The sequence below is a fragment of the Lytechinus pictus genome, chromosome 3 (genome assembly GCF_037042905.1).
Source record: "Lytechinus pictus isolate F3 Inbred chromosome 3, Lp3.0, whole genome shotgun sequence".
NCBI classification, from domain to species: Eukaryota; Metazoa; Echinodermata; class Echinoidea; order Temnopleuroida; family Toxopneustidae; genus Lytechinus; species Lytechinus pictus.
The window spans coordinates 20,790,774-20,817,723 of record NC_087247.1 but is presented as its reverse complement, the minus strand read 5'-3'; the positions used below and the strand labels follow the sequence as shown (position 1 = coordinate 20,817,723).

Below are 26,950 nucleotides of genomic sequence, written 5' to 3'. Positions count from 1 at the left end.
ATACAATGGATTGACCTTTTATCAGCTGCTTTTGCATTTGGTGTGTAGCGTAGGCCTACGTGCCGTATTTACGTACCTACCGGTACAAATGGCATTCCCAGGCAAGCAACCCCGGCGAGCCAGGGCAATTTGCATGCGGCAATAACGTGCATATGATCGCGCTGTGCATGCCAGAATTCGCGGGACCAACGATAGCGTAGATCATCTACCTAAAGTTACCTTCATCACTCAGTCGGTTTGCTAGTAAAAAATTCGTTCACGGTAAGTACCGGCAGTAGATCTACTCTAGATTAACATCCAGCTACGTTTTTTAGTTTACACAAAATTAACTTAGATTTGTCATTTGAAGTCTGCTGACGACCCTGCTGAGTGCTGTCATGTCTGGACTGTAGTGTAGACTGTATAGTGTAGCTGTGTTTGTGACACTATGTGAATGAGTGTGAAAATGAATGTCTATTTTCGTTTGAACTTTGCACCCGAATAGATCCCACCCAGACCCAGTGCCAGATCATCAAGTCACGAGTCAATTCTAACAGTCTATCTAACTTTATATGTTTGTCATTTTGCCTCCGACGAAGATTCTGCTAGTACATGTAGGATCGAAAGCTTAGCCTTAGGCCCCTTTTGACACCGACAGTTTGACTTTCTAGTCTATCTAACTGTTAAAATCTAAATTAAAGCGACCTTCCATTGACAAATCATGGGGAAATCAAGGCCAATCTCAGAATAGGGCAGTTCCAAGGTAACTAGCCAGGAGGCTTCTTGAGTCGAGAGTAAAAATCATTTACTAACGTATGCTTACTCTCCACGAAGCCAGGAATTGCTTCCCATTCATCTGCACGTACCGCCCAAAAACCTGAAACTTTCGCCCCCGAAATTTCTACTTTCCTTCTAAAAGATCTAGCCCTAAACATGGGATACAACTTCGTTTCCGACGTTTCTACGCTATCAATTTTATTTTTAAACAAGAATTCATCAAAAATGAGAAAAATATTATTATGAAAAGAAGGAAGAGAATTGCCCGATGTTTACACCGCCATCTTGTTTCCTATTGTTCTTCCCCAACATTACGCGACCAAGGTTAAGTTTTTGAAATGTCATCATAACCTAGAAAGTGTATGGACATAGTCATAGTTCATAAAAGTTTGGTTATCAAGTATTACTGCAAATCCTGCCTGACTTTCAGGCCACATGACGAAGGTCAAAGGTCATTTAGGGTCAATGAACTCTGACCTTGTTCGGGGGTATTTGTTGAATTGGCAGCATAACTTAAAAAGTTTAAAATTATGGATCTAGTTCATGAAACATAGACAGGAGGATAATCATTTACATGTAGATTGTAGGAATTATTATTTTGCATGTCTTTAATACATCCATGATCATGGTCAACATAGGCAGCGGAAGCGGGGGGGACAGGGGGGACGTGTCCCCCCCTAAATTTTTTGTTGACCTTTTTTTTTTTTTTTTTTTTTTTTGCTTGTCAAAATTTTTTGTCGGTCCCCCCAAAATTTTGGTTGATAATTATATATAACTTTTTTTTTTTTTGCTTATCAAAAAATTTTGGTGGCCCCCCCTAAATTGTTTGGCTTGCGCCGCCGATGGTCAAAGGTTATTTTGGGTCAATGGACAAAGTATTTTTATTTTCAAATTAGTGTTTTCTTTTGTGAATAATTATTCAATAGCCACTTGCGTAATGCAGGCGAGACTACCAGAGGCATTCCACTTGTTTTAATCCTGTTACAGGTGAAGAGAATTAAAAAAAACCAACATGGACTTCAGTTCCATTAACCCTATAGCACCTACAGATTCCTATGCATAATGGCAATCTCTCACTGGAGGAAACAATCAAACTGGTAATAAGTAGGCATTGTTCCAAACAAATTGAAATAGTTTTTTATAAATTTACTTTTGTTCATTACAAGTTATATTTATTTTGTAGCATAGGACCTGTTGAATAGAATGGTACATGGCAAAGTTCAATCAGATGTACGAATATTGACCTTTGACAATCGTTTGCAGAGCGAGAAGAAAAAAAACAAAAGTTCGGGTTTCAGCCGCCCCAGTCCCACGCCTTCAAAAAAATGTAAAGTATCACTGACAAATCTTGGATCAAATATGTCAAAAATTAATTCCAACTCACATCTAGATGTCACTCTGTGTGATATCCAAAGTTTTGATGAACATATAGCAACGCCCGAGCTTCTTCGGCGAAGTAAGTGGTTTTCCGAGACATGGACGAAGCCATCTTTGCTGAGATCGACTGCGCAACAGTCTGGAACTTGCTACACACCGATGCATGTCAATCGGTTTTTCTCTATTATACTCAATAGGAGCATACACTTTTCTATGCAGATCTATATAGCCAACCTATACGGTATGCACACACAATATTACCACGGTAAATCATAGACAAGAGATACTATAGCGCAAAGAAAACGTACGGTCTGTTAAGGGCGGTTCAGTGTGTAATAGGAAGGGCGGTTCAGGGGCTATTTGGTTAACTTCTCTTGAGTGTAGTAAGTTGGATATTCAGGGATCTGGATAGGCCTTCATGTTATTTTTTGTGCATTTTATCAATTTCTGCTTTATTCTTTACTAGAATCATGATCAAGTACAGTTTGACTTTAATATCAGTGGTACCCGTATTTGATTGATCATGGTTTTTATTTAAAGGACAAGTCCACCCCAACAAAAAGTGGATTTGAATAAAAAGAGAAAAATTCAACAAACAAAACACTGAAAATTTCGTCAAAATCGGATGTAAAATAAGAAAGTTATGGCATTTTAAAGTGTCGCTTATTTTTCCCAAAACAGTTCTACGCTCACCTCAGTGATATGCAAATGAGAGAGTTGATGATGTCACTCACTCACTATTTCTTTTGTTTTTTATTGTTTGAATTATACAATATTTCATTTTTTACGGATATGACAATTAGGACCATCTTGATTGAACCACAAAATGTTAAAACAATCAAATCCCACATGTTAAGGGAGGAATGAAACTTTGCTCACATGACATTGAGGAGAAAATTCAAATATATCATATTTCATATAATAAAATACAAAACAAATAGTGAGTGGGTGATGTCATCGGTCCGCGCATTTGCATACTGACCAGGATGTGCATATAACTGTTTGGTGAAATTTATAAAAACTTTAAAATGTCATAACTTTCTTATTTCAGATCCGATTTTGATGAAACTTTCAGTGTTATTCTTGTTTGATTTTTCTTTTTCTATTCCAATCATCTTTTTGTTGGGGTGGACTTGTCCTTTAAGCTCAGCTGTCACAAAAGCCTTGCTAATTTAGCTTTCCCACTCACACATTTGACAGATTGTATATTTTTTTGACATTATAATGAAAAGTGATTTATCAAGGCTGCTAGAGTGATCCCCCTTTCCCTCATTCCTATTCTGCCTTTAAGATAAAAGTTAACACACTGCACTAATTTTTCTAGTGAAACTGAAGGAAATGTTAAAGAATTTGATAGCCGTCCTTAAAAAATGGAGTGTTAAAGTCTGATATTGAGCAGCATTAATGTTTACTTAGCTTTAATAGAGGTCATACTTGGGTGTCAACCTATTTCCTCTAATTTCATTGTACTTCTATACATTACAAGTTCAACATGGCCAATGACCGACCAGCCTACTGCACCCCTCAGCATAGGGAAGTTCAATTGCTATGCCAAGTACTTATCCAGGACAAATGATCCCCTTTTCAGTCTTATTGCAAATAGTAAGCACTTATCATTAAAGCTAGTCAGGTTGAAGATTAAAAGAAAAAACATGAAGAAAAAAATAGTTTTTTTCAGTTGGTTCTGAAAGAGGAGTCCTTGTATTAATAGCATGTTAACCAATCAACCAGAATTCCCATTATTGACATTACTTGTTTAAAAAAAAAAATCTTGAATCCAATTTTGCAATTGAAATATGGGCATGATCCCACCATGTGATTAAAACATGGAGGAAAATAACTCCAAAGCTTTGAATATTAGCAACAGCATACTCAAAAAGCTTGGTAAAAACTGGCATGAAATAGTGGATATATTTTTGAGGAATGACAGGAATATAGAATCCAGTTTTTATGAAAAGTTTTCTCCCATAGATGTTACAAGCAAAATATCCAAAAACGACATGAATGTGTTATTAAATTGAAACTTCTGTCGATGATGCCTTTATCAATTTAAAGACAATTCAGAAAGAGTAATTCCTCCTGAAGCTAAAACATACATTGAGAATTGGGCATATATTGGCTAATATTAATGGAGTTAGAGTCAAATTTGCGTATAAGGTTGAAGATCAAAAGAGTTAAAAAAATGAAGAAAAAAATTGTCTTCAGTTGGTTCTGAATAATAGCGTGTTAACCAATCAACCAGAATATTTCCCCATTGACATTACAGAATTGACATTCTCAAAATGAGAATCTTGAATCCAATTTTGCAATTAAAATACGGGCATGATCCCACCATCTGATTTAAATAATGGAGGAAAATAACTCCAATGCTTTGAATATTCGCTACAGCATACTCAAAGCTTGGTAAAACCTGGCAAGAAATAGTGGATATGTTTTTCATGAAAGACAGGAATATAGAATCCAGTTTTGATGAAAAGTCCTCTCCCATAGATGTTACAAGCAAAATGTCCAAAAAAGACACAAATGTGTTATTAAATTGAAACTTCTGATGATGATGCCTTCATCAATTTAAAAGACATAATTCAGAAAGAATAATTCCTCCTGAAGCTAAAACAACATACATTGATAATTGGGCGTTTATATATCGGCCAATGTTTGTGGAGTTAGAGTCAAATTTGCATGATTTTAATGTCATACATGCAAATTGGAATTTTTGAGTTCTTAAGCCATTTTGATGACATCATTATTGAAGGTCAAATGAGTCTTAAAAGTATATTTATGATTCATACTATACAGTGCGTCCCAGAAAAAAACGAAACCGAGATTTATCAATGATTTGTCATCACAAATACAATAGACAAATGACCTATCATTGTAAAGCTTAGAGTCTCTTCTTTCATCTGAAATAACTTAGATTATTTATCATTCATGCATGAGTGAGCAAAAACAATTTGAAAAAAGGAAACAAAAGAGTCACTTGGCGGGCGGTATCTGAGTTTCAAAAAGAAAATCAAATTTTTAAAAGGTTCAATATCTGCTCTTAATTTGATACCTCAATTACAGAAAACGTTCAAGAAGTAACATTTGAAATAAGGCTTGAATTCCAATAATTTCATAAAATGAAGAGGTTTTACTGGATAGCTTTCAGACTTACTTGACTCTCCGTTCTGTTGACGATGAGCCATGCATAAAGTCTTTTGTTAACCGTGCGATAGCTTACTTTTTAGGTGAGAAACTGGTCAAAACATGTACGTTTCATGACATTATGGAAATACAAGCATTGTTTTGAACAAAGATAGCTTTGTTATTTCTTGGCCATTTTCTGCGATTTAGCTATCAAATTAAAGAGCAGATATTGAACTTTTTAGGCATGTGATTTTCTTTTTGAAATTTTGATACCCCTGCCAAACAAGTTTTTGCTTTCCTTTCTTTACTCATGCGTGAATGAGAAGTCTTGTATGTTATACCGTTTGAAAGAAGAGATTCTAAGCTTTACAATGATAGGTCAGTTGTCTATTGTATTTGTGATTAAGTTATGTTAAATCATCGCTAAACCTCGGTTTCGTTTTTTTGTGGGACGCACTGTATAGTATCCAAATATGAAAAAAAAAGTGGTTTCCCATTCGTTCTGAAGAGCTACATGATTATTGCTCGATATATGAATAAATTATCACAAACAACTAAAAATGAATTTAAAAAATAATACAAAATGTAAATCATAATTTTAATTCTTATGAGGATTGCACAAATGACAAAAAGTTCTGCATCTTCCCTGTACAAGGATGTATTTTATTCCATCATGTCTTGCACTGTTAGATTCTTTGCGTAGTAATGCATCTTGATACTCTTTGTTTTATGCTTTGTAAATGGCTTAAACTACCTTGAAGTCAACTTGAAATAAAGGATTGGTCAACATCATATGTTGACATACTGGAACTTAATGCTAATCTGTCTGCCATTTTCAGACATGATGATATCAGATGTTCATGTCAGACATGCAAGGTTATTGGGATATAGTATCACCTGACCATACTTGCCAACATAGAAAACTGCAAAAGCGGTAGACTTTGCAGGGAGTGGGGCCCTCCCAAGGCTAGAGACATTGGAAATTGTGAAATCTATTAGATGCATCTCAAAGCACTTTTAATTCTTAATTGAAGGGCTTAATAATTGTGCCCCGTTTTTACGTCACATATCAAATTAAGTTTGAGGTTGTGGTCGTCTTTCAAGAAAATTGCCAGCTCGCGCTACGTGCCGTTTGTGTGAAATGTCTCTGAATATATATATAATTTGTTTGCAATTACATATTTCGCTGGAAATGTTTGAAGTTTTTTTTGTTTTATAAACATGGTTTGAAAGTACCCACTTTCAGTTTATCAACAAATTTCAGCTCGCACTTGCTTCATGAAAATTCTTGAAAAGGCCATGTACACCTAAATTACAAAAGGTTGATTGAAATAAAAAGAGAAAAATCCAACAAGTGTAACACTGAAAATTCCATCCAAATCAGACGTAAAATAAGTTATGACATTAAAAAATTCACCTTACAGTTTTATGCACATCCTGTTGGTGTGAAAAAGAAGAGGCTGATTACATCACCCACCCTCTATTTCTTTTTCTATTCCATATACATTTATGATTTACATGTACTTTGATTTTATCCTCATTGTCATGTGAAACAAAGTTTTATTCCTCCTGAAAATGTGGAATTACCTCTGCTTTAACACTTTGTGGTTCAATTAAGTTGGTCATTGTCAAATCTATAAAAATTGAAATTATTGTATACTTCATAAAATGAAAAACAAAAGAAATAGTGAATGAGGAATATCATCAACTCTCTCATTTGCATATAATTGAGTGTGTACAATGTACATAACTGATTTGTGAAAAATAAGTGAAACTTTGAAATGTCAGTCAGCCATTCCATTGTGACTCGCGTGACATTCACACAAATTTCAACTTCTTAAGGTTAATTACTTTAAAATCATATATTGCAGATTTGTTTTTCCTGTTTATTTCAATCAAAGTATTGATAATACACATTGTCCAACAACACATTGCCCCTAACTCCCCATTATTTTTAAGAATTACCAAGAACTGAGTTTTTGTTTCTACCGATTATACTCTAACTCCCCGCTATTTTTAACAAAACCGAAAACGGAGTCACTGCATTGTTAACAATTTGATATAAGTGCAATAACATTTACGAATCATTGTACTTGGCAAAGTATAGGCTTTTTACTTTTACTCTTTTTTTTTCTGTTCAGTTCTACTGTAATCTATTCAAGGGCATAGGCTGGTTTGAGCATGGGGAGGTGCACATCTTGGGGAGGTGAAACTAAAATGTGGAAAATCAGCTGTTGAAAGCAGAAGACGGGGTACAAATTTTGTTTTGCTTGCCAGTGTCTAAACTCCTCTGCCTATGTGAGAGGATTCACCCACTGCACCACCACCCCCCCCCCCCCAGCCTATGCCCTTGCTATTATCTTTGAGATAGGCTATCTGTTCGTGAATTCATACAAACATGCAATACATGTAGGTCCATGATACAAATAACTTCTTTAGGGCATTTTATAACATTTATTGAAGCTTGAATAATTTTAGTGAGATTCATGTCCTCTTCATCAATTCAACGGTGCTATGAATTTTTCAGTTAGTACTGTATATACTATATAAACGTGATGAATAGTACTTGTCATGCTTGTACAACAGCTTTTGAAACTCTTTTAAATAAAGAAAAAAATAAAGAGATCTGCTTATAAATGTCAAAGGCTTGTCTTGACAATATGGAGTGTATCCATACTCAGAGATGAATATGCCATAGGGAAATATGATTTGATATTGGGTTGATATGGATTTTAGTCTCAAGTTGTACTTGTTAAATGCATTCTGCTTGTCAATAAGGATAGTTGAGTGTGTCATAGCAAGATCATCTTATCAGATATAGTGTGACAGACAGTGTTGACTTATTTTGTGTATTTTATCATGTAAGATTGTGGGTACCTGTTTTCCTGGTAATGTTGTTTGAATGAGCAGCAAACTGTGTATACCAATGATGGTCAATTCACATTAGAGGCTTGCTTTGTACTTGCAATAAGTAAAATGTGGTAAATGGCTTTAATTATAATAATGTCTTTTTTCAAAGTGAAAGACTCAGACCAGAGCTAAAAATGAAATTGACAAAAGAAAACTTTACAAGCTACAAAGTACAAAAATATCATGCTTAACTGCTTGCCCGATGATTATTTTGTTTATGATTAATAATGAAAGACTGAAATTAGGGGGTTTCAAAAATAGGCTTTCAGATAGGATTTGAAGATGTCTTTAATTTCATGCTTTTCTTTTAAAATTTCATTTTTTTTTATCAGGGTAGTTATTTGGAATCACCATGTCTCAGGCTTCAAAGCGCCCCCATGTTGCAGATGATGAACATGACAGCGAGCATTACTTTCAGATGGCCCAGTACAAGGTTGTCACGGCCAACACGTTCTTGGACCACTGCAGCAAGCTTCACATTGAATCTCGTCCTGGCAATGTGCGCAACTCTGGAATCGTCTGCACAATCGGTAGGGGTCATGATACCTTACATTTCCAGTGTAAATATATCTTTATGTTGGACATATATGTGGACTTTGATGCCAGGAGTCCGTGTAGAAATCGCTTTGATACTTAAGTTAATAGTTTCGTTGACATCCCATAAAAGCATAAATGAATATCACATACATCTCTGGGTTGACCAAGAAGCTGAACGAGCAAATACATGTATAATGGGATAAAAATCAGGCAATAGATGTCTACCTGTGTGTATCATAATTTATGGCATGACATGAAGTTCAATGTTTACACAAAAGTCAAGCTCAAGTGTTTAAAGGAGAATGAAACTCTTGGAGCAAGTTAGCTTTTGTGAAAGCAGAAAAATCAAAGAATAAAATCAACAAAACTTTGAGTAAAATAGGACTAGCAATAAAAGAGTTATGAGCATTTGAATGTCGAGATCACTAATGCTATGGAGATCCTCCCATCGGCAATGCGACCAAGATCTGTGATGTCACACACGTACAACTCTCCCATTTGGACACTGAAAATATACCCCAAAACATATCTTTTTGCTCATTCTAATCATATGACAAACGATTCATCAATGATATAATGTTGTGAAACCTCTGTACTTGTCATCTCATAAAGAGAACACCTCACCTTGTGATAGACTCTATAAAAGTGAGAATATACGTGAAATAAGTACTAAAGTAATGAGGGAGTTGTACGTGTGTGATATCACAGATCTTGGTCGCATTGCCGATGGGAGGATCTACATAGCACTAGTGATCTCAATATTCAAATGCTCATAACTTTCTTATTATTCATTCAATCTTCCTCAAACTTTCAACAATGTGTTTCTTTGATTTTTCTCTTTGATATGGATTCAGCTGGTTTCAAGGGTTTCATTCTCCTTTAAAGTGTAAAAGTCATAGTTCCATTATAAAGTCCACTTCCAGATATTGAGTTTTTGGTTTAAATTTGTTGTAAATATGTACAATAAGAATTATACAAGTCAAAGTGTATTTGAATGAAATCTATTACCCTGCTTTTACATAGGTTCAAGCAGGGATGATTCTTTTGCAGACAGTAATAAGAATCCTTACTTTTGTAACACTACTTGTAGTAGGTCCGTGTTTGGCCAGAGAAGACCCATTTTCTTTGTATAAGGGTCCATTATAGACGATTTTCGTACTTATAATCAAGTTTACTTGGCATCCCTAATTATTAATCACTTGTAGTCGCAATAACCAAAAATGATAGGGGAAGTCTGAAAAAGTTCCAAAGTAAATTGGTATAATTTCTTCATATTAATTCTGCCATCATTTAAGCAAGCCAAATATGAAATTTATGTAAAAATATTTACTGTATGGGCACATGGTCTGGTTATTACCAATTCTACATCATGTACGTGTGTAGACAAAAAATCTGCTTATTTTCCTAATTATCAAATGAATTTAATGCCAAAATGACATATGTGCCAGAGTGGGAATTCTGATATATTACATGTTTATTATTGTTGAATTCTTTTGTTGATGCAGGACCTGCTTCCCGTAGTGTAGACACTCTAATGGATATGATCAAGAACGGCATGAACATTGCTCGTATGAACTTCTCACATGGATCCCATGAGGTAATGATGATTTAATAATGCACTTTTATATGTGACCAGTCACCCCAAAACCAACAATAAGTCACCATGGAAGGTTGTCTGTACATACATGTACCTAAAACAGTACTTTGGTTCCGAAATGTACAAAGTTAGAAAATGAGCTTATCTGAAAGAGAAACTCCTCTTCTTCACACTGTCAAAATTTGAAGATTAATAAAAGATGAGATACATGAGTTTTTTTTTAAACATCATTTTTCTGGACTGGATGGAAGTTTAACTTAAATTGCACAGTGTGCTTGAGTGCTTGAGTGAACCCCAAATTTCAAACATTGTTTTCTCATTGTCTTGAAGCTGTCAATGAATTTCTTCCACATTCAATCAAATACTTGTGTGGGTTTTTGTTGATCAATCTTTCCAAGCTATATAATTTCTTAATTTAGGTTGTCCTTTTTAAAACTCAATAAAAACCTCAAAGTTCATTTTGTTGTTTTTGGGGTGGCAGGACACATATATAGCACTTAGTATATTGGAATAACGCCTCTAAGCACTTTTGCAGATATTAACTTGGTCACATTGGATCCTTGCTTGCCTGTACTTACTGTATGCACCTTCCCACTCCCTTGGGAACATTCCAACAAGAGTTTCCAAACTCCATAGCATACCACATACATCCTTCCGGATACATTTTTATCACTCAATTTAATCAAAAGGATACTCAAACATGGAAGAAAACTTAGAAAAAAGGACTGTATATGGCTTGTTACAAACCAAAGTTTTTTTTTACCAATTCTTTGCGAGTCTTAAGCTCATCAGATATTTCTGTCTTATTTGCATTTGATATGTTGTTGATGACAAACAATACTCAGATATTTCCAGATTTGAAGTTCCAAAATAACCCAAAGAGATATCTGAGAACCAAGCCATGGAATCATAGGTCGTTCTTACTGTTGAACTTGTGGTGAATTAAAAGGGAAATAAGATAAAAAAACATATATGTATGTGGCATATAGCCATGTGATACTTCCGTTTTTATGCTCCCAATTGAAAACCATTAAAGGACATGTCCACCCCAACAAAAAGTTGATTTGAATAAAAAGAGAAAAATCCAACAAGCATAACACTGAAAATTTCATCAAAATCGGATGAAAAATAAGAAAGTTATGACATTTTAAAGTTTCGCTTAATTTCACAAAACAATTATATGCACATCCTGGTGAGTATGCAAATGAGGAGACTATGACGTCATCCACTCACTATTTCTTTTGTATTTTATTATGTGAAATATGAAATATTCCAATTTTCTCCTCATTGCCAAGTGATACAACGATTAATTCCTCCCTGAACATGTGGAATTAGCATTGTTAATAATATATGGTTCAGTCAAGTTGGTCCTTACTGTCAAATCTGTAAAAAATGAAATATTGTATAATTCAAACAATAAAAAACAAAAGAAATAGTAAGTGATTGACATCATCGACTGACTCACCTAGTTGTGCATATCACTGTTTTGTGAAAAATAAGCGAAACTTTAAAATGTCATAACTCTCTTATTTTACATCCGATTTTGATGAAATTTTCAGCACTATGCTAGTTTGATTTTTCTCTATTTATTCAAGTCAGCATTTTTCTGGGGTGGACTTGACCTTTAAATGTCGATGATGTAACTCAAAATTCTACTAATTATATTTTTCTGTTTTCATCTGGTAGTACCATGCAGAGACGATAAAAAATGTTCGTGAGGCTGAGAGGCGTCTCACCCAGTTGCGTACATGCAGTATTGCTGTAGCTCTTGACACAAAGGGACCAGAGATCAGAACTGGACTCTTGTCAGGTGTAAGTAATTATGCATTAATTTATCTTGGTGAGACAATGTCAGGCAACATTGTGAAGCAAGATATTTTTCCACATTGCCCATTTCTACCTCCTTGAGTACTTGTTAGAATTCCTTGAAATGCTATATTTTCATGATACTCATAATAATGGGGTTATGTCAGGAAAATCAAGATAAATAGATATCAGCGCTGTTCAAGATATTGTTTACATACAGAAACTTGGCAGAAATGTTAGATTGGAAGAATAAAACTGGACTTGCTATCCCATTGCTGAACATGTTTTGTTTGTTAATGATTTTAGTCCGGGTTATAACTGAGCAAGGTGCCACTTGGAGAAGGAGAAATTTTCATATAGTGCCTCTAGACCAATTTTTTATGCTGAATATGAATATATGAGGTAAACAGGCTGTATCCTGAAAATTAACCTGTGAGGGCGCTTTTTTTCAAAATGGCCGCCATATTTTGCAAGAATTTGAATTTTCATACATAGATTTCGACATAAGAATTCAATTGCCATAAAATTAGTGTCATATGAAAGCCAAATAAATTCCCTACAATTTGGTACTATTTATAGGGGATAAGTAGGTCATTTGGCTGAGATTTTAAGTAGAAAACTTGATTTTTTGTAATTTTTTCCCAAAAATTAAAAATTCTACAAATACATGATTTTACATAATTCTATGAAAAATTAATCAATTACCTTGAAATGTTCCTGAAAACTTTATTGATATACTATTATCATGTGGATGAAATTCCAACTCTGTATCATTTTTTAAAGCAAATTTATAAGGTATCAAACTTGAATACTTCAATTCCAGAAATGTCGCTTTTTGTATGCATTTCCATAGATTAATACGTATAACATGTATAATACATGTATGTATAATACATGTATGTATAATGTATAGTTAAAACTTAAATGCTATTATCTCCGCTAGTTAATCACTTGCAGAGTTAAGAGTAGGCTTTTCTCTATCAGCTACATAAAACAAAATGTTGGCACATCGAAGCCTAACATTTTCAGGGGGTGGGGGTGTCGAAGTCCTCCCCCCCCCCCCCGTTCCTATATCATGTTGTTGTATATTGCCTATTTGTTAGAAAACTGTTTTTTGGAGCACCCATTGAGGCAAAAGGCATTTCTGTTATACAGTACATCCACTTTAATTACTTTAAAACCACTTGGAGAGGAAAAGAGTAGGCTTTGTTCTACCAGCTACATCAAAAGAAGTAGCAAATCGAAGCCTACCCCACTTGGGGGGGGGGGGGGCTGTGGAAGTCACCCCTCGCTTATTGCTAATTTATTTGGAAATTCACCATTTTGGACCCAACATTGAGGCAAAAAGCGTTTGTGCTTTATTATTTATTTTATTTATTTGAAAGAGTAGAGTACGTTCTACCAGCTACATAAATAAGCGCAGCACATCGAACACTAGCCCTCTAAGGTGCTGTCTGAGTCAACTTCTCCCCCTCTATATTATGTTTATTGCCTGTGTATTGGAAATTACACCATTTCAAATCACCCATTGAGGCAAAAGGGCATTTCTACTATATAGTACAGCCAATTTCATTTTCTTGCAATGACTTGGATAGGAAAGAGTAGGCTTTGCTCTATCAGCTATATATAAACAAGTGCTGGCAAATAAAAGCCTACCCCTCCGGGATGCAGTTGAAATCACCCCATGCCTTTTGCATTATTGCATATTTATTGAAAAATTCACCATTTTGAAGCCCCCATTTAGGCAAAAAGGCGTTTCTGATTTATAGTTCTTCCACTTTTACTGCCTTGAAACCACTTAGGGAGGAAAGAATAGGTTTTGCTTTATCAGCCAAATATAAAGAAGTGCTGCCAAATAAAAGCCTACCCCCTCCGGGTGGCTGTTGAAATCACCCAATCCCTTTTTCATTATCGCCTATTTATTGGAAAATTCACCATTTTGGAGCCCCCATTTATGCAAAAAAGCGTTCTGATATACAGTTATACCACTTTTACTGCCTTGAAACCACTTAGGGAGGAAAGAATAGGTTTTGCCTTATCAGGCACATATAAAGAAGTGCCGGCAAATAAAAGCCTGCTCCCTTCAGGGGACTGTCGAAATTACTCCCCCCCCCCCTCTTGAAATTCACCATTTTGGAAGCCCCATTGAGGCAAAAAGGCATTTCTGATATATAGTTCTGCCTTTTTTCACCCTTGAAGCCACTTGGAGAGAAAAGAATAAAGGCTTTGCTTTAAACAGCTACATATAAAGACATGCTCGAAAATAAAAGCATATCCCCATGAGAGGGCTGTTGAAATCACCCCGCCCCTTTTTCATTATTGCTTATTTGAAAATTCACAATTTTTGAGCCCCCATTGAGGCAAAAAGGCGGTTCTGATATATAGTTCTGCCACTATTACCGCCTTGAAACTACTTGGACAGGAGAGAGTAGGCTTTCCTCTATCAGCTATAAAGAAGTGGCTCTACTATATACCAGAAACACCTTTTTTGCCTCAATGGGGGCTCCAAAATGGCGAGTTTTCCAATGAATTGGCAAAAAATCGTAAAAAAAAGTTGGGGTAACATCTATAGTCCCCTGAAGTGGGTCAGGCTTCGATATGGCAGCAATTCGACATATATAGCTGAAAGAGGGGAATCTACTCTCCAAATGGTTTCAAGAAAATGAAATCGGGTGTTTATACAGCAGAAGTGCATATTGCCTCAATGGGGGCTCACAAATTGTGAATTTTCAAATAATTAGGCAATAATGCAAAAGGGGTGGGATGGTTTGACAGCCGCCCAGATGGGTAAGTTTCAATGTGCCAGCACTTCTTTATAGGTAGATAATAGAGCAAAGCATATTCTGTCCTCCTTAATTGGTTTCAAGGCAGTAAAAGTGGCAGAACTATATATGAGAGATGCTTTTTTTACCTCAATGGGGGCTCAAAAATTGTGAATTTTCTGATAAATAGGTAATAATGCAAAGGGGGGAGGGGGTGATTTCGACAGACCCCAGAAGGGGGTAGGCTTTTATTTGCCAGCACATCTTTATAGCTGATAAAGCAAAGCCCATTCTTTCCTCCTTAAGCGGTTTCAAGGCAATACAAGTGGCAGAACTATATATCAGAGACACCTTTTTGCTTCAATTCAATTAAATTCAATTTAATTTCATTCTTCAACATAATACAAATAATTAAATGGGGGCTCCAAAATGGTGAATTTTCAACAAGTAGCCAAATACCGAAAATTAGTGGGGTAACTTTTACATCCGCCTGAATGAGATAGGCTTCAATTTGCCAACACTTCTTTAAATGGAGCTTATAGAGCAAAGCCTACTCTTTCTTCTCCAAGTCATTGCAAGAAAATAGAATTTGCTGTACTATATAGTAGAAACGCCCTTTTGCCTTAATGAGTGATCCAAAATTGTGAATGTCCAATAGATAGTCAAATACCGAAAATTGGTGAGGTAAATTCTACAGCTCCCGAACATTCTGAAGGGGATAGGCTTCGATTTGCCAACACTTCTTTACAGCTGATAGAGCAAAGCCTACTCTTTCCTCTCTAAGTGGTCTCAAATTAATAAAATGGGGTGTACAACAAAGCACAAACGCTTTTTGGCCTCAATGTTGTGAATTTTCAAATAAATTGGCAATATTAAGCAAAAGCTCCCCCTCCCCGAGAGGGGTAGGCTTCGATGTGCCACTTCTTTTGATGTAGCTGGTAGAACAAAGCCTACTCTTTTCCTCTCCAAGTGGTTTTAAAGTAATTAAAGTGGATGTACTGTATAACAGAAATGCCTTTTGCCTCAATGGGTGCTCCAAAAAACAGTTTTCTAACAAATAGGCAATATACAACAACATGATATAGGAACGTGGGGGGGGGGGGGACTTCGACACCCCCACCCCCTGAAAATGTTAGGCTTCGATGTGCAAACATTTTGTTTTATGCAGCTGATAGAGAAAAGCCTACTCTTAACTCTGCAAGTGATTAACTAGTGGAGATAATAGCATTTAAGTTTTAACTATACATTATACATACATGTATTATACATACATGTATTATACATGTTATACGTATTAATCTATGGAAATGCATACAAAAAGCGACATTTCTGGAATTGAAGTATTCAAGTTTGATACCTTATAAATTTGCTTTAAAAAATGATACAGAGTTGGAATTTCATCCACATGATAATAGTATATCAATAAAGTTTTCAGGAACATTTCAAGGTAATTGATTAATTTTTCATAGAATTATGTAAAATCATGTATTTGTAGAATTTTTAATTTTTGGGAAAAAATTACAAAAATCAAGTTTTCTACTTAAAATCTCAGCTAAATGACCTACTTATTCCCTATAAATAGTACCAAATTGTAGGGAATTTATTTGGCTTTCATATGACACTAATTCTATGGCAATTGAATGCTTATGTCGAAATCTATGTACGAAAATTCAAATTCTCGCAAAATATGGCGGCCATTTTGAAAAAAGCGCCCTCACAGGTTAATTTTCAGGATACAGCCTGTTTACCTCATATATTCATATTCAGCGTAAAGAACTGGTCTAGAGGCACTATATGAAAATTTCTCCTTCTCCAAGTGGCACCTTGCTCAGTTATAACCCGGACTATTTAAAGGATACATATATTGAACACAGCATCTCTTGTGAAGATGTGAATTTATATGTTCAAAAGAATGTTTTTCATGATTCAGCTTTAATGTAACCTTCATGAAGATCATTTTATTCATGTATTGTAGGGAGGTTCGGCTGAGATAAAGTTGGAAAGTGGAAAGACAATCCGCCTAAGTTTAAACAAAGGCGACGCCGAGTCTGGCACTGCAGAGAAGATCTACGTTGACTATCCAAACATGAGAAAGGTCCTAGATGTGGGAGGCACTGTGTTTGTTGATGATGGTTTGATTGCACTTGAAGTTACTAAAATTGGTAAGTTGAAAATGTATGTTAATGGCAAATATGATATTTTTGCAGCCTATTACTCATGGGAAATAAGTGTCCACGAAACCATACACCACAAAACTACCAAAGTGTCGCCACATTTTAAATTTGAGTTCAGAATCGGCTCTGATAGGGGGTTATCAGTTTGATATGATAGCTCTATGACTTTAGAGGATAATGTACAGTGTGAGGAAAGAGGGGCTTAAATGCTGTAGTCTACTAGCTATTGTTAATGAGGCATTGACAGAGGTGACAAGAGGTGGATTAGATAGAACTCAAAGGAAAATTTCTTTGAAAAGACTTTTTGATTGCCCTTGAAATGGGTTCACTAATACATCCTGTTTATTTTGATGAAGAGCTTTTATGGGTTATTGAAGGTAAACAAGTGCTTTAGATAGCTGAATAGTTATCATCCATAATGGCCATTGTACTTCAGGACAGCAGGAATCTCAATTAATGTCTTTTCCCTCACTAGTGTTATTGCAGCATAGAAAAAAGCGTAGTCAGGAAAGCTTATGTGAAAAAAAAATAGTTTTACAAAGAAATATATTCGTACTCTCCAACTTTCTTTCACTTAAGTTATGACTTTATGAAACATTTAAGGACGTTCCACAGTTATGTTTGTGCGCATTATGATCTGCGCATAGTTTACACTCTGCGCGCTGACGTCACAATGGATGAACAAGTGATTAATTAGCTGCGGGTATGAGCTGATTTTTCTCATCTTCTGCACTTTAACTGCAGATCCGATGCGTTATTTCATGAAGCTAAAAAATTGAATTATTCCATGGACCATTCAAAAAAAAATTCTACAATTTCAAAATAGTTTACTCTGCATTGCTGCCAAGAATCACGGATATTACCCCGAGTTTGAATAAATGGTAGAGTGATTTTGATTTTTTCTTCACATAGATACAAAGCATTCGGCGCATTTTTGGTGTTTTAAAAAGCACATTTGCTCTAAAAAAAATGCTGATAGTTTAAAAACAAGCACATGAACCCCTATTTTTTAATGTTTGTTCCTCTTAGGTATACCTTCCTCTACAACTCTACAAATTTTGGTGAAAATGACATGGATTTTGAATAAAGTGCAGCATTTATTGTACGTTTGTAGTTTGTTACTGAAATTTTACATTTTTCAGATTGGGATTTTGTTATCGTTTACGCCTTTTTTAAGAACTGACAGAGCTGTTAAACTTAAAATTGCAAACAAATAGCACTATAAATAGATTCTCCATTCTAACGATACAATTATTAACTCTCTTGCGAAATTTGATGACTTTTTCATGTATTTTGACTGAGTAATAGAGGTTTAAACTCATTGTAGTAATCTTGGGCGGTCTAAAAATGCCAAATTCTTTTGAATGCGCAATTTTTAAGAACATCAATTTGGGTGAACTTTGAAGCACTATAGCAAAAAATCAAGCACATGGACCTATGTTAATTTTTGCATATTTCGAATATTAAGGTTCTAAAGTATCTATGTGCAAAGTTTGGTGAAAATGACATGGATTTCACTTTAACTGTGGAACGTCCTTAAGATGTAGGCAAATATTCATAGTATTGAAAACCTCATTCGGATGAAATTGACAACCAACGCATGCAAAGCAGGATTGAAGCCTACTTATGTCTACCTGAACACTTAACTTTATATTTTATTTCTGAACAGGTTCTGACTACCTAGACTGCAGGATTATCAATGGAGGCATGCTTGGTAGTAGGAAGGGTGTTAATCTACCCAATGCTGAAGTAGACTTGCCTGCACTCTCAGAGAAAGATAAGGGAGATCTCAAATTTGGTTTAGAAAATGGGGTAAGTTTATTCCCGTAAGTGCAAATACTGATAAAAGGTCTTTTAACCCCCAAAAAACTTGACACCAAAAAACTTCTGGGTCGTTGGTAGTCACAATTTAGTCTAAACACGTGTGCAAGACTCAAAGAAAAAAAGTCATGAAAAGTTTTGACGACAGCATGCTTAAACAGTTCCATGACATTTGCTCCGGCGACAGTTGTACTGCTCTAAATTCAACACACTTATCTAATGACCAACTTCAACCTACGTTTAGCACTATTTTGTACCCTACCCTAAACCTAACATAAAACTCTATTGCAACCCTAACCCTACATCTTAGAAGAAATTATGCCCAGAGCAATTATCGCTGGAGCAAATGTCATGTCGGTGCTTAATAGCCCTCTATCTCTTTTAGGATCATTGTTATTTCCTCTAAAAGCAAGATGGAAGCTCAAACTATTTGAATCATATTTATGATAACACAGTTGTTTCGTTTAATTGTGGAATGGTAGAATTTAAGCATGAAATCTGTGCCTTCAGGGTTTGTTATGTATTTTGCATCCCAGTTTGACTAGAGCAGGTGCTCATGATTCTGAATATGTCTAACAATACACATTCTTCCATTTTGTTTGTCCCAGAAATTTTGAATATTTTAGCAATGGTTCAGCTATGTGAAATGTGTTACACAGGAAATATTTGTGAGGCATGTACAAGCTTAATCTGATATCCCCTTACCCCTCTATTGTCAGGTTGAGATGGTGTTTGCATCCTTCATCCGCAAGGCTAGCGATGTTCAACAGGTGAGAGAGGTATTGGGTGAACAAGGAGTTCATATCAAGATCATCAGTAAGATTGAGAACCAGGAAGGTGTAGCCAAGTAAGTCAGCTGAAGATAAAACTATGATGTTAGGGGGCCACTCCATGCAATACACTTTCTAATTTTGCTTGTATATCCTGTATAGATACCTTGTACTGCTACAAACCAGCTGTTTCTGAGATCATTTATATGAAATTCCACTATTTATTCTTCATTGTGTATTCTATTTAGAGCTTTAAAATTACATTATAAGAAATAGTGATGAAAAACCCTGCAAGGTATTTGAAGCTTTCCTTTATGGAAATTGCCAATGCTTACCCATCTGATAATCTTGTCTAGGCTTTGGCAACAGAAATTGTGATTAATTTTATGAGTAGTATACAGAAAATAATCACTGCAAGATATCCCAAACCTTCGCTCATAAAACTTCAAAACCTCAAAGCCATGCTGCCTTTCCTTGGATTCCTTCCTGTAGATTTGATTCCTCACTACCTTGAGAAGATTTAAGCTTTCAGATGTGCTGACTGTGCCAGTGGGAAGGGATACCTCTTAACTCACTTTGTGTAAAAAAAGGCACATATGCACGCAACATCAGTATCCATATAGATGCCTTTTATGTATGCCAAGCCCTGAAATCTCACTTCTGACTAATTGTGATGAAAAAAAAACCCCTGAAAATGTTGTGTAAGCTGATTAAAGCCATGCTACATTTCCATGGTTTCCTTCCTGTAGATTTGATGAGATCTTGGAAGCAAGTGATGGTATCATGGTTGCCCGTGGTGACCTCGGTATTGAGATCCCCCCAGAGAAGGTCTTCCTAGCTCAGAAGATGATGATCAGTAGATGTAACAAGATTGGTAAACCAGTCATCTGTGCTACTCAGGTGAGGGGCAGGATCTAGCAGGGGAGTGTTTCATGAGCAGTTTTGTCAGTGATTTAAAATGACCATATTGCTCTCAGCCAATCAGGTGCAAGGATTTGTAGTAGCTTTTAACATCTGTCAGTGAAATCACTGGCAAAACTTATCATGAAATGCTCCCGTGATCTTTATTATACTCCCACAGGCATGACAAAATAAAAGCTGTGGAATATTTGAAGATATATTCAAGTATTAGCATTTTTAAGCCTTTGTCACCCCCCTTCCCCAGTGAATATAGCTATTCCAATTCACCACTAAATTATATGAACAAGTTTGCCCCAAAATGTGAAGGATGTACAATAAAAATGAATCTTATTTGAAAATGTCTGGGTAATTTTTTTATTGATGAAAAAAAAAAAATTCAAGCATAGAATGGGCTGAAAATTTTAGGATTTAATCTTTGTAGCTTACTGATAAATTACAAAATATATAGATGAATGCTCAAGGGTAATTTCTAAAGAAAAAATAAAACTACTGAGAGGCCTGCGGGTTCTTGGTTCTTTAACAAAAACAAAAAAAATCAAATTTTGATTTTTCACAAATAATCAACCACTGAATAAAGATTAAGAGGCTGCGACACATTTGTAATATTGGAAAGTTAGATGATGCTCCAGTAGAATTCATACTATTGACCCTTTACCAAAGCAGTACACATTTAATCATTCCTCACAAACATAGCAAAATACTGTATGATCTGCAAGGCTTTCTTATTTTTCATGTTAGGATGCAATTGAGAGGGAACTATGAAAAGGGGTCTAGGTGTGTATTTTTGCCAGTTGGTGAGACATAATAATGTTGTTAATATCACTTTTTAATTCAAGAAAAGTAGTTTACCAAAAATTCAAAAGTTTACAAAGTAAGGACATAGTAATTGTACCAGGTCCAATGCTTCAAAAGGTAAACAGCAGGTTTTGCATGGTATATATATGTAGCATAAAAAATACACTATTTCATTTATTAAAAAAAAACAATAGAGAAAAATATAAGAAACATGCAGTTATCTTGCACATGTCTAATGCCTTGTGTGGTTTTTTTTTAAAGAAACCTTAAGCAAATTTGTACTGTGACTAAGAATACACCTACTGTGCTGACACTGATATATTTATGTAATTTATCACACGTTTATAGATGTTGGAGAGTATGGTGAACAACCCCCGTCCCACCAGGGCAGAGACTAGTGATGTTGCCAATGCTGTCCTTGATGGTGCAGATTGTGTTATGTTATCAGGAGAAACAGCAAAGGGCAAATACCCAGTTGAAGCTGTTAGCATGATGCACAGGGTAAATATTTCTTTACTTTCGAGATATTTTCTTCATTACATGCTATTAAATCTCATTTCCTGTATAGTACCAAAGTGTCATAGGTTGTATTGTGCTGGACATTTTGTGATCGATTTTAATACACCAGGGACAGTATTCATTTCAATTTATTTAATCACAAATAACATAATTATATACAAGACTACAATAACCATGATAATAAATAGATATTTACAAAAACAAGCAAAAGCAAACCAAAAACAGTAAAGCAAGAACAGTCCTGCGGTGGATGTGAGCGATAGACTGAAAGTTTTGCCTTAATTTTGTCAATATCACTCACCTTCATTAGGGAAATTCATGATCATTTATTTTTATTTAAGTTTATTTTCTGTCCTGTGTTTATGTGCTCTTCAGGTGATCTTTGTAAGTTTTCTTCACTTGCCAAGAAAGTTCCAATCTGGCATTTGTTAAGTTTTCTTGAACATAGTGGTATGGTGTAGTTTTTCCACTAATCTAGTGACAGCGTTGCAGGTTTTGTTGCTAGCAATCTTCATTATTGCGAGATCCTTGTTCTCGGGATTTGTCAATATCACTATTTTTAGTGTTACCCCAAGTTTGTCCTTGCAGAATCTCCCAATTACTTCATCTCTGTCTTCACATTCTTTTCCTTCTATCCCATGTCAACATAAAGCAGTTCTTCCCTGAATACTGTTCCAAGCCATCTTGTTGAGCTTCAAGGTTATTAACTCTCTTCCCTAGACTGCCAATCTCGTGGTCCTTCTCTTTAAGCTCATACTCAAAGGTTTTCTCTATTGTATCAAAACATTTTTGGTGATAGTACATGTATGTGCTAACTCCTCTAAAATGATTCACCTCACTTTAATTGTTGGATTGTCCAAAAGATATTAATTTCCTTCTATTTCTTTGCCGACTTCTTCTTGTAGGTTCTCAGACATCTCTTCAGAGTTCACTGCTTTCTAATATAATACTAATGATATCATAGATGACATAATAGTGTTAATGAGGAAGACAAATATCAAAATATTGAGATGAAATATTGATGACAGATTCATCTATTCAAAGTAGTTGAAAATGTAAAATAATTTTGGATATGCTATTCCCAGTTTATAGTATTTAGTCAATGCTGTTTTGCTTCCCATTCTCCTTCACCTTCTAATTTTGCCTAAAATATACTGGTCTGTGTTCTCAAAATGGGTTTAAATTGCACCATGGTACAAAACCAAGGTTTATGCAGGTGTGTGTACATAATTCCATAATATCATTATGTACACTAAGAAAGGTTCAATTAAAAATGCACGCTTTTGGCAAAAGGCGCCTAATTGAAATGGATAATAGATGAAATCTGCGTAAACCCTGGTTTTGTACCATGGTACAATTGAAATATGAAGAGAATATAGGACATTGATCTTAACCTAACAGCAATCAGAACCCTTCTTTCGACAATAAAGTAAAGCAATTGAGCAGTGTTACCATGGTGGTTACCATCAGTGACAAAGTTATCATGTTACCTTGGAACGTAGAATATTTATTCTATAGTTTTGATTGCATGAATGGACAGCTACATTTATCAAATATTTAATTTGTATTATCAAGAATCATGGTGATTTTATTGAATGTCCTCATCTGTTATCAGTATAAATTAGAGTCATCTAAAGAAAATGAAATTCTAGAACTAATTGCCAATGATTTGTAATGATATTCCAAACAAGTTACTAGACCCACTTGATGTATATGTTAAATAACAGACATTTTTTCTTGTTGGGTATGTTTCCATAGATCTCCAGAGAGGCAGAGGCCGCAGTGTTCCATAGGCAGCAGTTTGAAGAACTGACCAGGGAGGTTGATATGCCAACCAGTGCTGGTTTGACTGTAGCCATTGCAGCTGTGGAAGCATCTTATAAATGCCTGGCTGGTGCAATCATTGTACTCACTAAGACTGGAAGGTAAGATATCTTCTGATGAATCACACCCATGGTGCATTCCCTGATGATGGACTTGCATGAGCAACAATCATAGAAAGAAATCATCTGATGATGCCAACTATTATTGAGTTTGGGCAGAAGCTGTGATGGAAATATAATTTCATTTTAATGTTTTATGTGATTGAAGCCACAAGCTTGTTTAATAGACTAATTGATGATGGTAATTTTTCCTAGGTCAAATTTGGGGGGACGACCGATATATGTTAGAAAACTTTAACTTGGAAGTGGTATATGGCACATTTTTTTCATGATCTGGTATAAAATTGCTTCTACTTGGGTAAATATTCAAGGTTGACTTTGCAAGTTTTTCTGTACATGCATATTGACTCAACTTATGATATTTCATGTAGAATTATGATGTAATGAACTAGGATGATATCAGAGAAAAATTAAATGGGGGCTTGGGTTGATTTCACCCTGGAAAATAACCCCCCTCAAAAAAAAAAAAAATGAAAAATGAGAAATACAAACCCCCATTCACTGCAATGTAGGAGCATATCCAATTTTGCAGATTTTGGCAGTAGGTTTTGAAAAGTAGCCCCTGAAATGAAAAAAATATATACCGGTATATATATTTTGCCTGGATGGAATGATGTGATGTTTTTATTGTCTTTATTATGATTGTCAATAGAAACAGTGAATTGTAATGCAATGCAGGACTGTAATGGACAGTTTATTTATTTTTTTTAACACTTGTGTCGAGGTGATTCAACTTCTCTAATATATTTTGCCTCTTATCCATTCTCTATATTCAGGTCTGCCCACATGATTTCCCGCTTCCGTCCTCTTGCCCCTATCCTGGCAGTGACCCGTAACCAAGTCATTGCTCGTCAGATCCATCTCCATCGTGGCTGCTTTCCTCTCCTCTACCCCTACCCCGAGGAGGAGGAACGCATCTGGTCTGAGGATATTGACAACCGTGTCAAGTTTGCTGTAGAGGTCGGCAAGGGCAGGAAGTTCTTTGAAGATAACACCCCTGTCATTGTAGTAACTGGTTGGCGATCAGGTGCAGGCTTCACCAACACTATGCGCATCATTTACTCTTAGAGAGGTACCTTTGATAGATAGGAAAATCCAAAGAAATTATATATGCAGATTTTATCCTCTCAATATACAATCTAAACCCTTTACTGTGTCATTTGCTTTCAGTAATGACCTCAATGTGTTGTTGATTGAAACACTTTTAGTATGGATATTGGTGGTGATTGTAAAGAAGACTTAATATTTGTTGCACACAGACAAGTAGGTGTCAAACAGGGTTACATTTACAGTTCATTTTTCTGTTGGTAGCTATGTTCAGCAGCAACAAACAAATCCAGGACCTGTGACTGGTTTGGTATTTTGTGGAAAATGTGACTCCATATTTAATCATTTGATGGTGAGGACTTGGCTTTCCTCTCAGGTATATATTATAGAGAACAGGTGTTCTTGTAGAAATATGAATAAATGGTACATTCATGAGTATTTAAGAATACACCTTCATTGACATCTTGTTATATCCAATCCATAATTTACATCTTATATGTTATCCCATACTGTCTGTTTTACCCATATGTTATGAAATAATCATGGTGAAACTGTAAGCACAAAAGTGCACAAGGTATATGTTCCACAATTTGTTAATGGTTAGAAGACTATTTTTTGTGAGGAAAGAGATATTTCAGAGCAACAATAACCTTTGAATATGTATTACCTTCATGAGCATTTTAGAATATATCTTTGTTGACCCCAGTTATATAGGTCATTTGGATTTTTGTCCTGAAATTATACATCAATGACCAATATAATAGATGATAATGGTGAAACGTAGCACAGTTTATTGTTATGCTATGTATAGTTGTTTGAACAGTTTTTTGAGTATTGGACAACTGTCATTTTCTTTGCAGTGTTCCAGAAGAAAAACTAGCTAGAATGCCTGGTGTCAAGAAAAGAACTTTTGGTTTTTCATGTTGTGCCAAACTTAGTTTGAAGTTATGTTTTTATTTTTTTTCTATTTTTTGCACTTTGTTTGTTTATTTATAAGGATATGATCCACCTGAATAATATGTTTTATCAATCTACCTTGGTTGATATGCTAGCTTTAAGCTTTTTATTCAGATTTTTTTTTATATAATGAATTGATAATCATCCATCTCATGAATATTTACATACCAAGTATATCTTTACTTGTATTCTATAAATTTGCAAAATAACCTTTATGAAATGAAGGTCGAGACCCTTTAAGAAATAATATTTACTTTTATTCGCTGAAATTAACATGTATTCTGTACATGCAATACTGGGAGTCAGATATTTGTATGGTGTTGATGTTTAAATTGACATGCCTGGTTATTGTTGACGTCTGAGCAAGTTTAAGTGCTAATATTGGACTGTAGTAAAATATGTCACGGTTGTTACCATTGAGTGCATGTAGAAATGAACTACTTTCATTGATCAATTTTCACAGTCAATTTATCTGAATTCCCTTTGACTGAAATAATTGTAACTGAAGATCTTATCTTGATACCATCATAAGTCTAAACACTTGGACAGCTTATCAGAAGTATACTCTATAATTCAGAATGATGCTGAGAATTGAAATAGGCTTCAATGGGATGTGGAACAGGGTCCCTGTATGAAAAGAAACTTGAAAATAGTGAACATATGCATTCATATTGCAGCAAACATAAAATCTTGATTGGAATAGAATTGTTCCTTTTTCCATAAATCATTCATACATGTACATGTCCCATTAACATGAAGTGTGCTATAAATACCCAACTGAAGTTGCTTTCTCTTCTCCAAGTTTTGTCCTTATGGAATTCCCATTTTCAAGAATGGAAATTACCAGTTGAATCCGACAGCTGCTGCTTTGTTAGAATTCCTGTCAAGTATCAGTACATGTGTAACCCATGTGAACCTCTATTTTAAAGCATGTGCATGTTAGTTGCTAAATGTGTGGTTATTTTGGAATAGGTTATTGGAAGTTACATGTGTTGATGTGGTACACAAGACCTGATGTGCGATGAAAAAAAAACTGCCAGATATGAGCTTGTGGTTCTTTGAAGGCAATAAATGCTATATCACAAATAAAGAAAACATGCATTTTCTTTCCTTATTGACTACTGATGCAGGA

General features: G+C 35.3%; 1 protein-coding gene across 6 annotated transcripts; it reads left to right on the top strand.

Moving 5' to 3' along the window:
- LOC129257655 (pyruvate kinase PKM-like) lies at nucleotides 1–26,913 on the top strand. Of its 6 annotated transcripts, none has more exons than XM_054896028.2 (11): nucleotides 1–261; nucleotides 8,502–8,699; nucleotides 10,212–10,303; nucleotides 11,990–12,115; nucleotides 16,847–17,033; nucleotides 18,715–18,857; nucleotides 19,586–19,713; nucleotides 20,386–20,536; nucleotides 21,701–21,853; nucleotides 23,630–23,796; nucleotides 24,591–26,913. In XM_054896028.2, exons 2-11 carry the CDS (start codon nucleotides 8,522–8,524, stop codon nucleotides 24,880–24,882), a joined length of 1,617 nt encoding a protein of 538 aa, XP_054752003.1. In that variant the 5' UTR covers nucleotides 1–261; nucleotides 8,502–8,521; the 3' UTR covers nucleotides 24,883–26,913. The 6 variants fall into 6 exon arrangements, with proteins under 6 accessions (XP_054752003.1, XP_063952679.1, XP_063952676.1 ...); XM_064096609.1 differs by lacking the exon at nucleotides 1–261 and adding an exon at nucleotides 7,385–7,511; XM_064096606.1 differs by lacking the exon at nucleotides 1–261 and adding an exon at nucleotides 7,679–7,785.
- Nucleotides 26,914–26,950: the final 37 nt, after the last annotated feature.

Coding starts and splice junctions, on each gene's coding strand:
- LOC129257655 (XM_054896028.2), top strand. CDS start 8,522: ATGTCTCAGGCTTCAAAGCGCCCCCATGTTGCAGATGATGAACATGAC. Junction 8,700..10,211: donor TGGAATCGTCTGCACAATCG/GTAGGGGTCATG, acceptor TTGTTGATGCAG/GACCTGCTTCCCGTAGTGTA. Junction 18,858..19,585: donor AATTTGGTTTAGAAAATGGG/GTAAGTTTATTC, acceptor CTCTATTGTCAG/GTTGAGATGGTGTTTGCATC.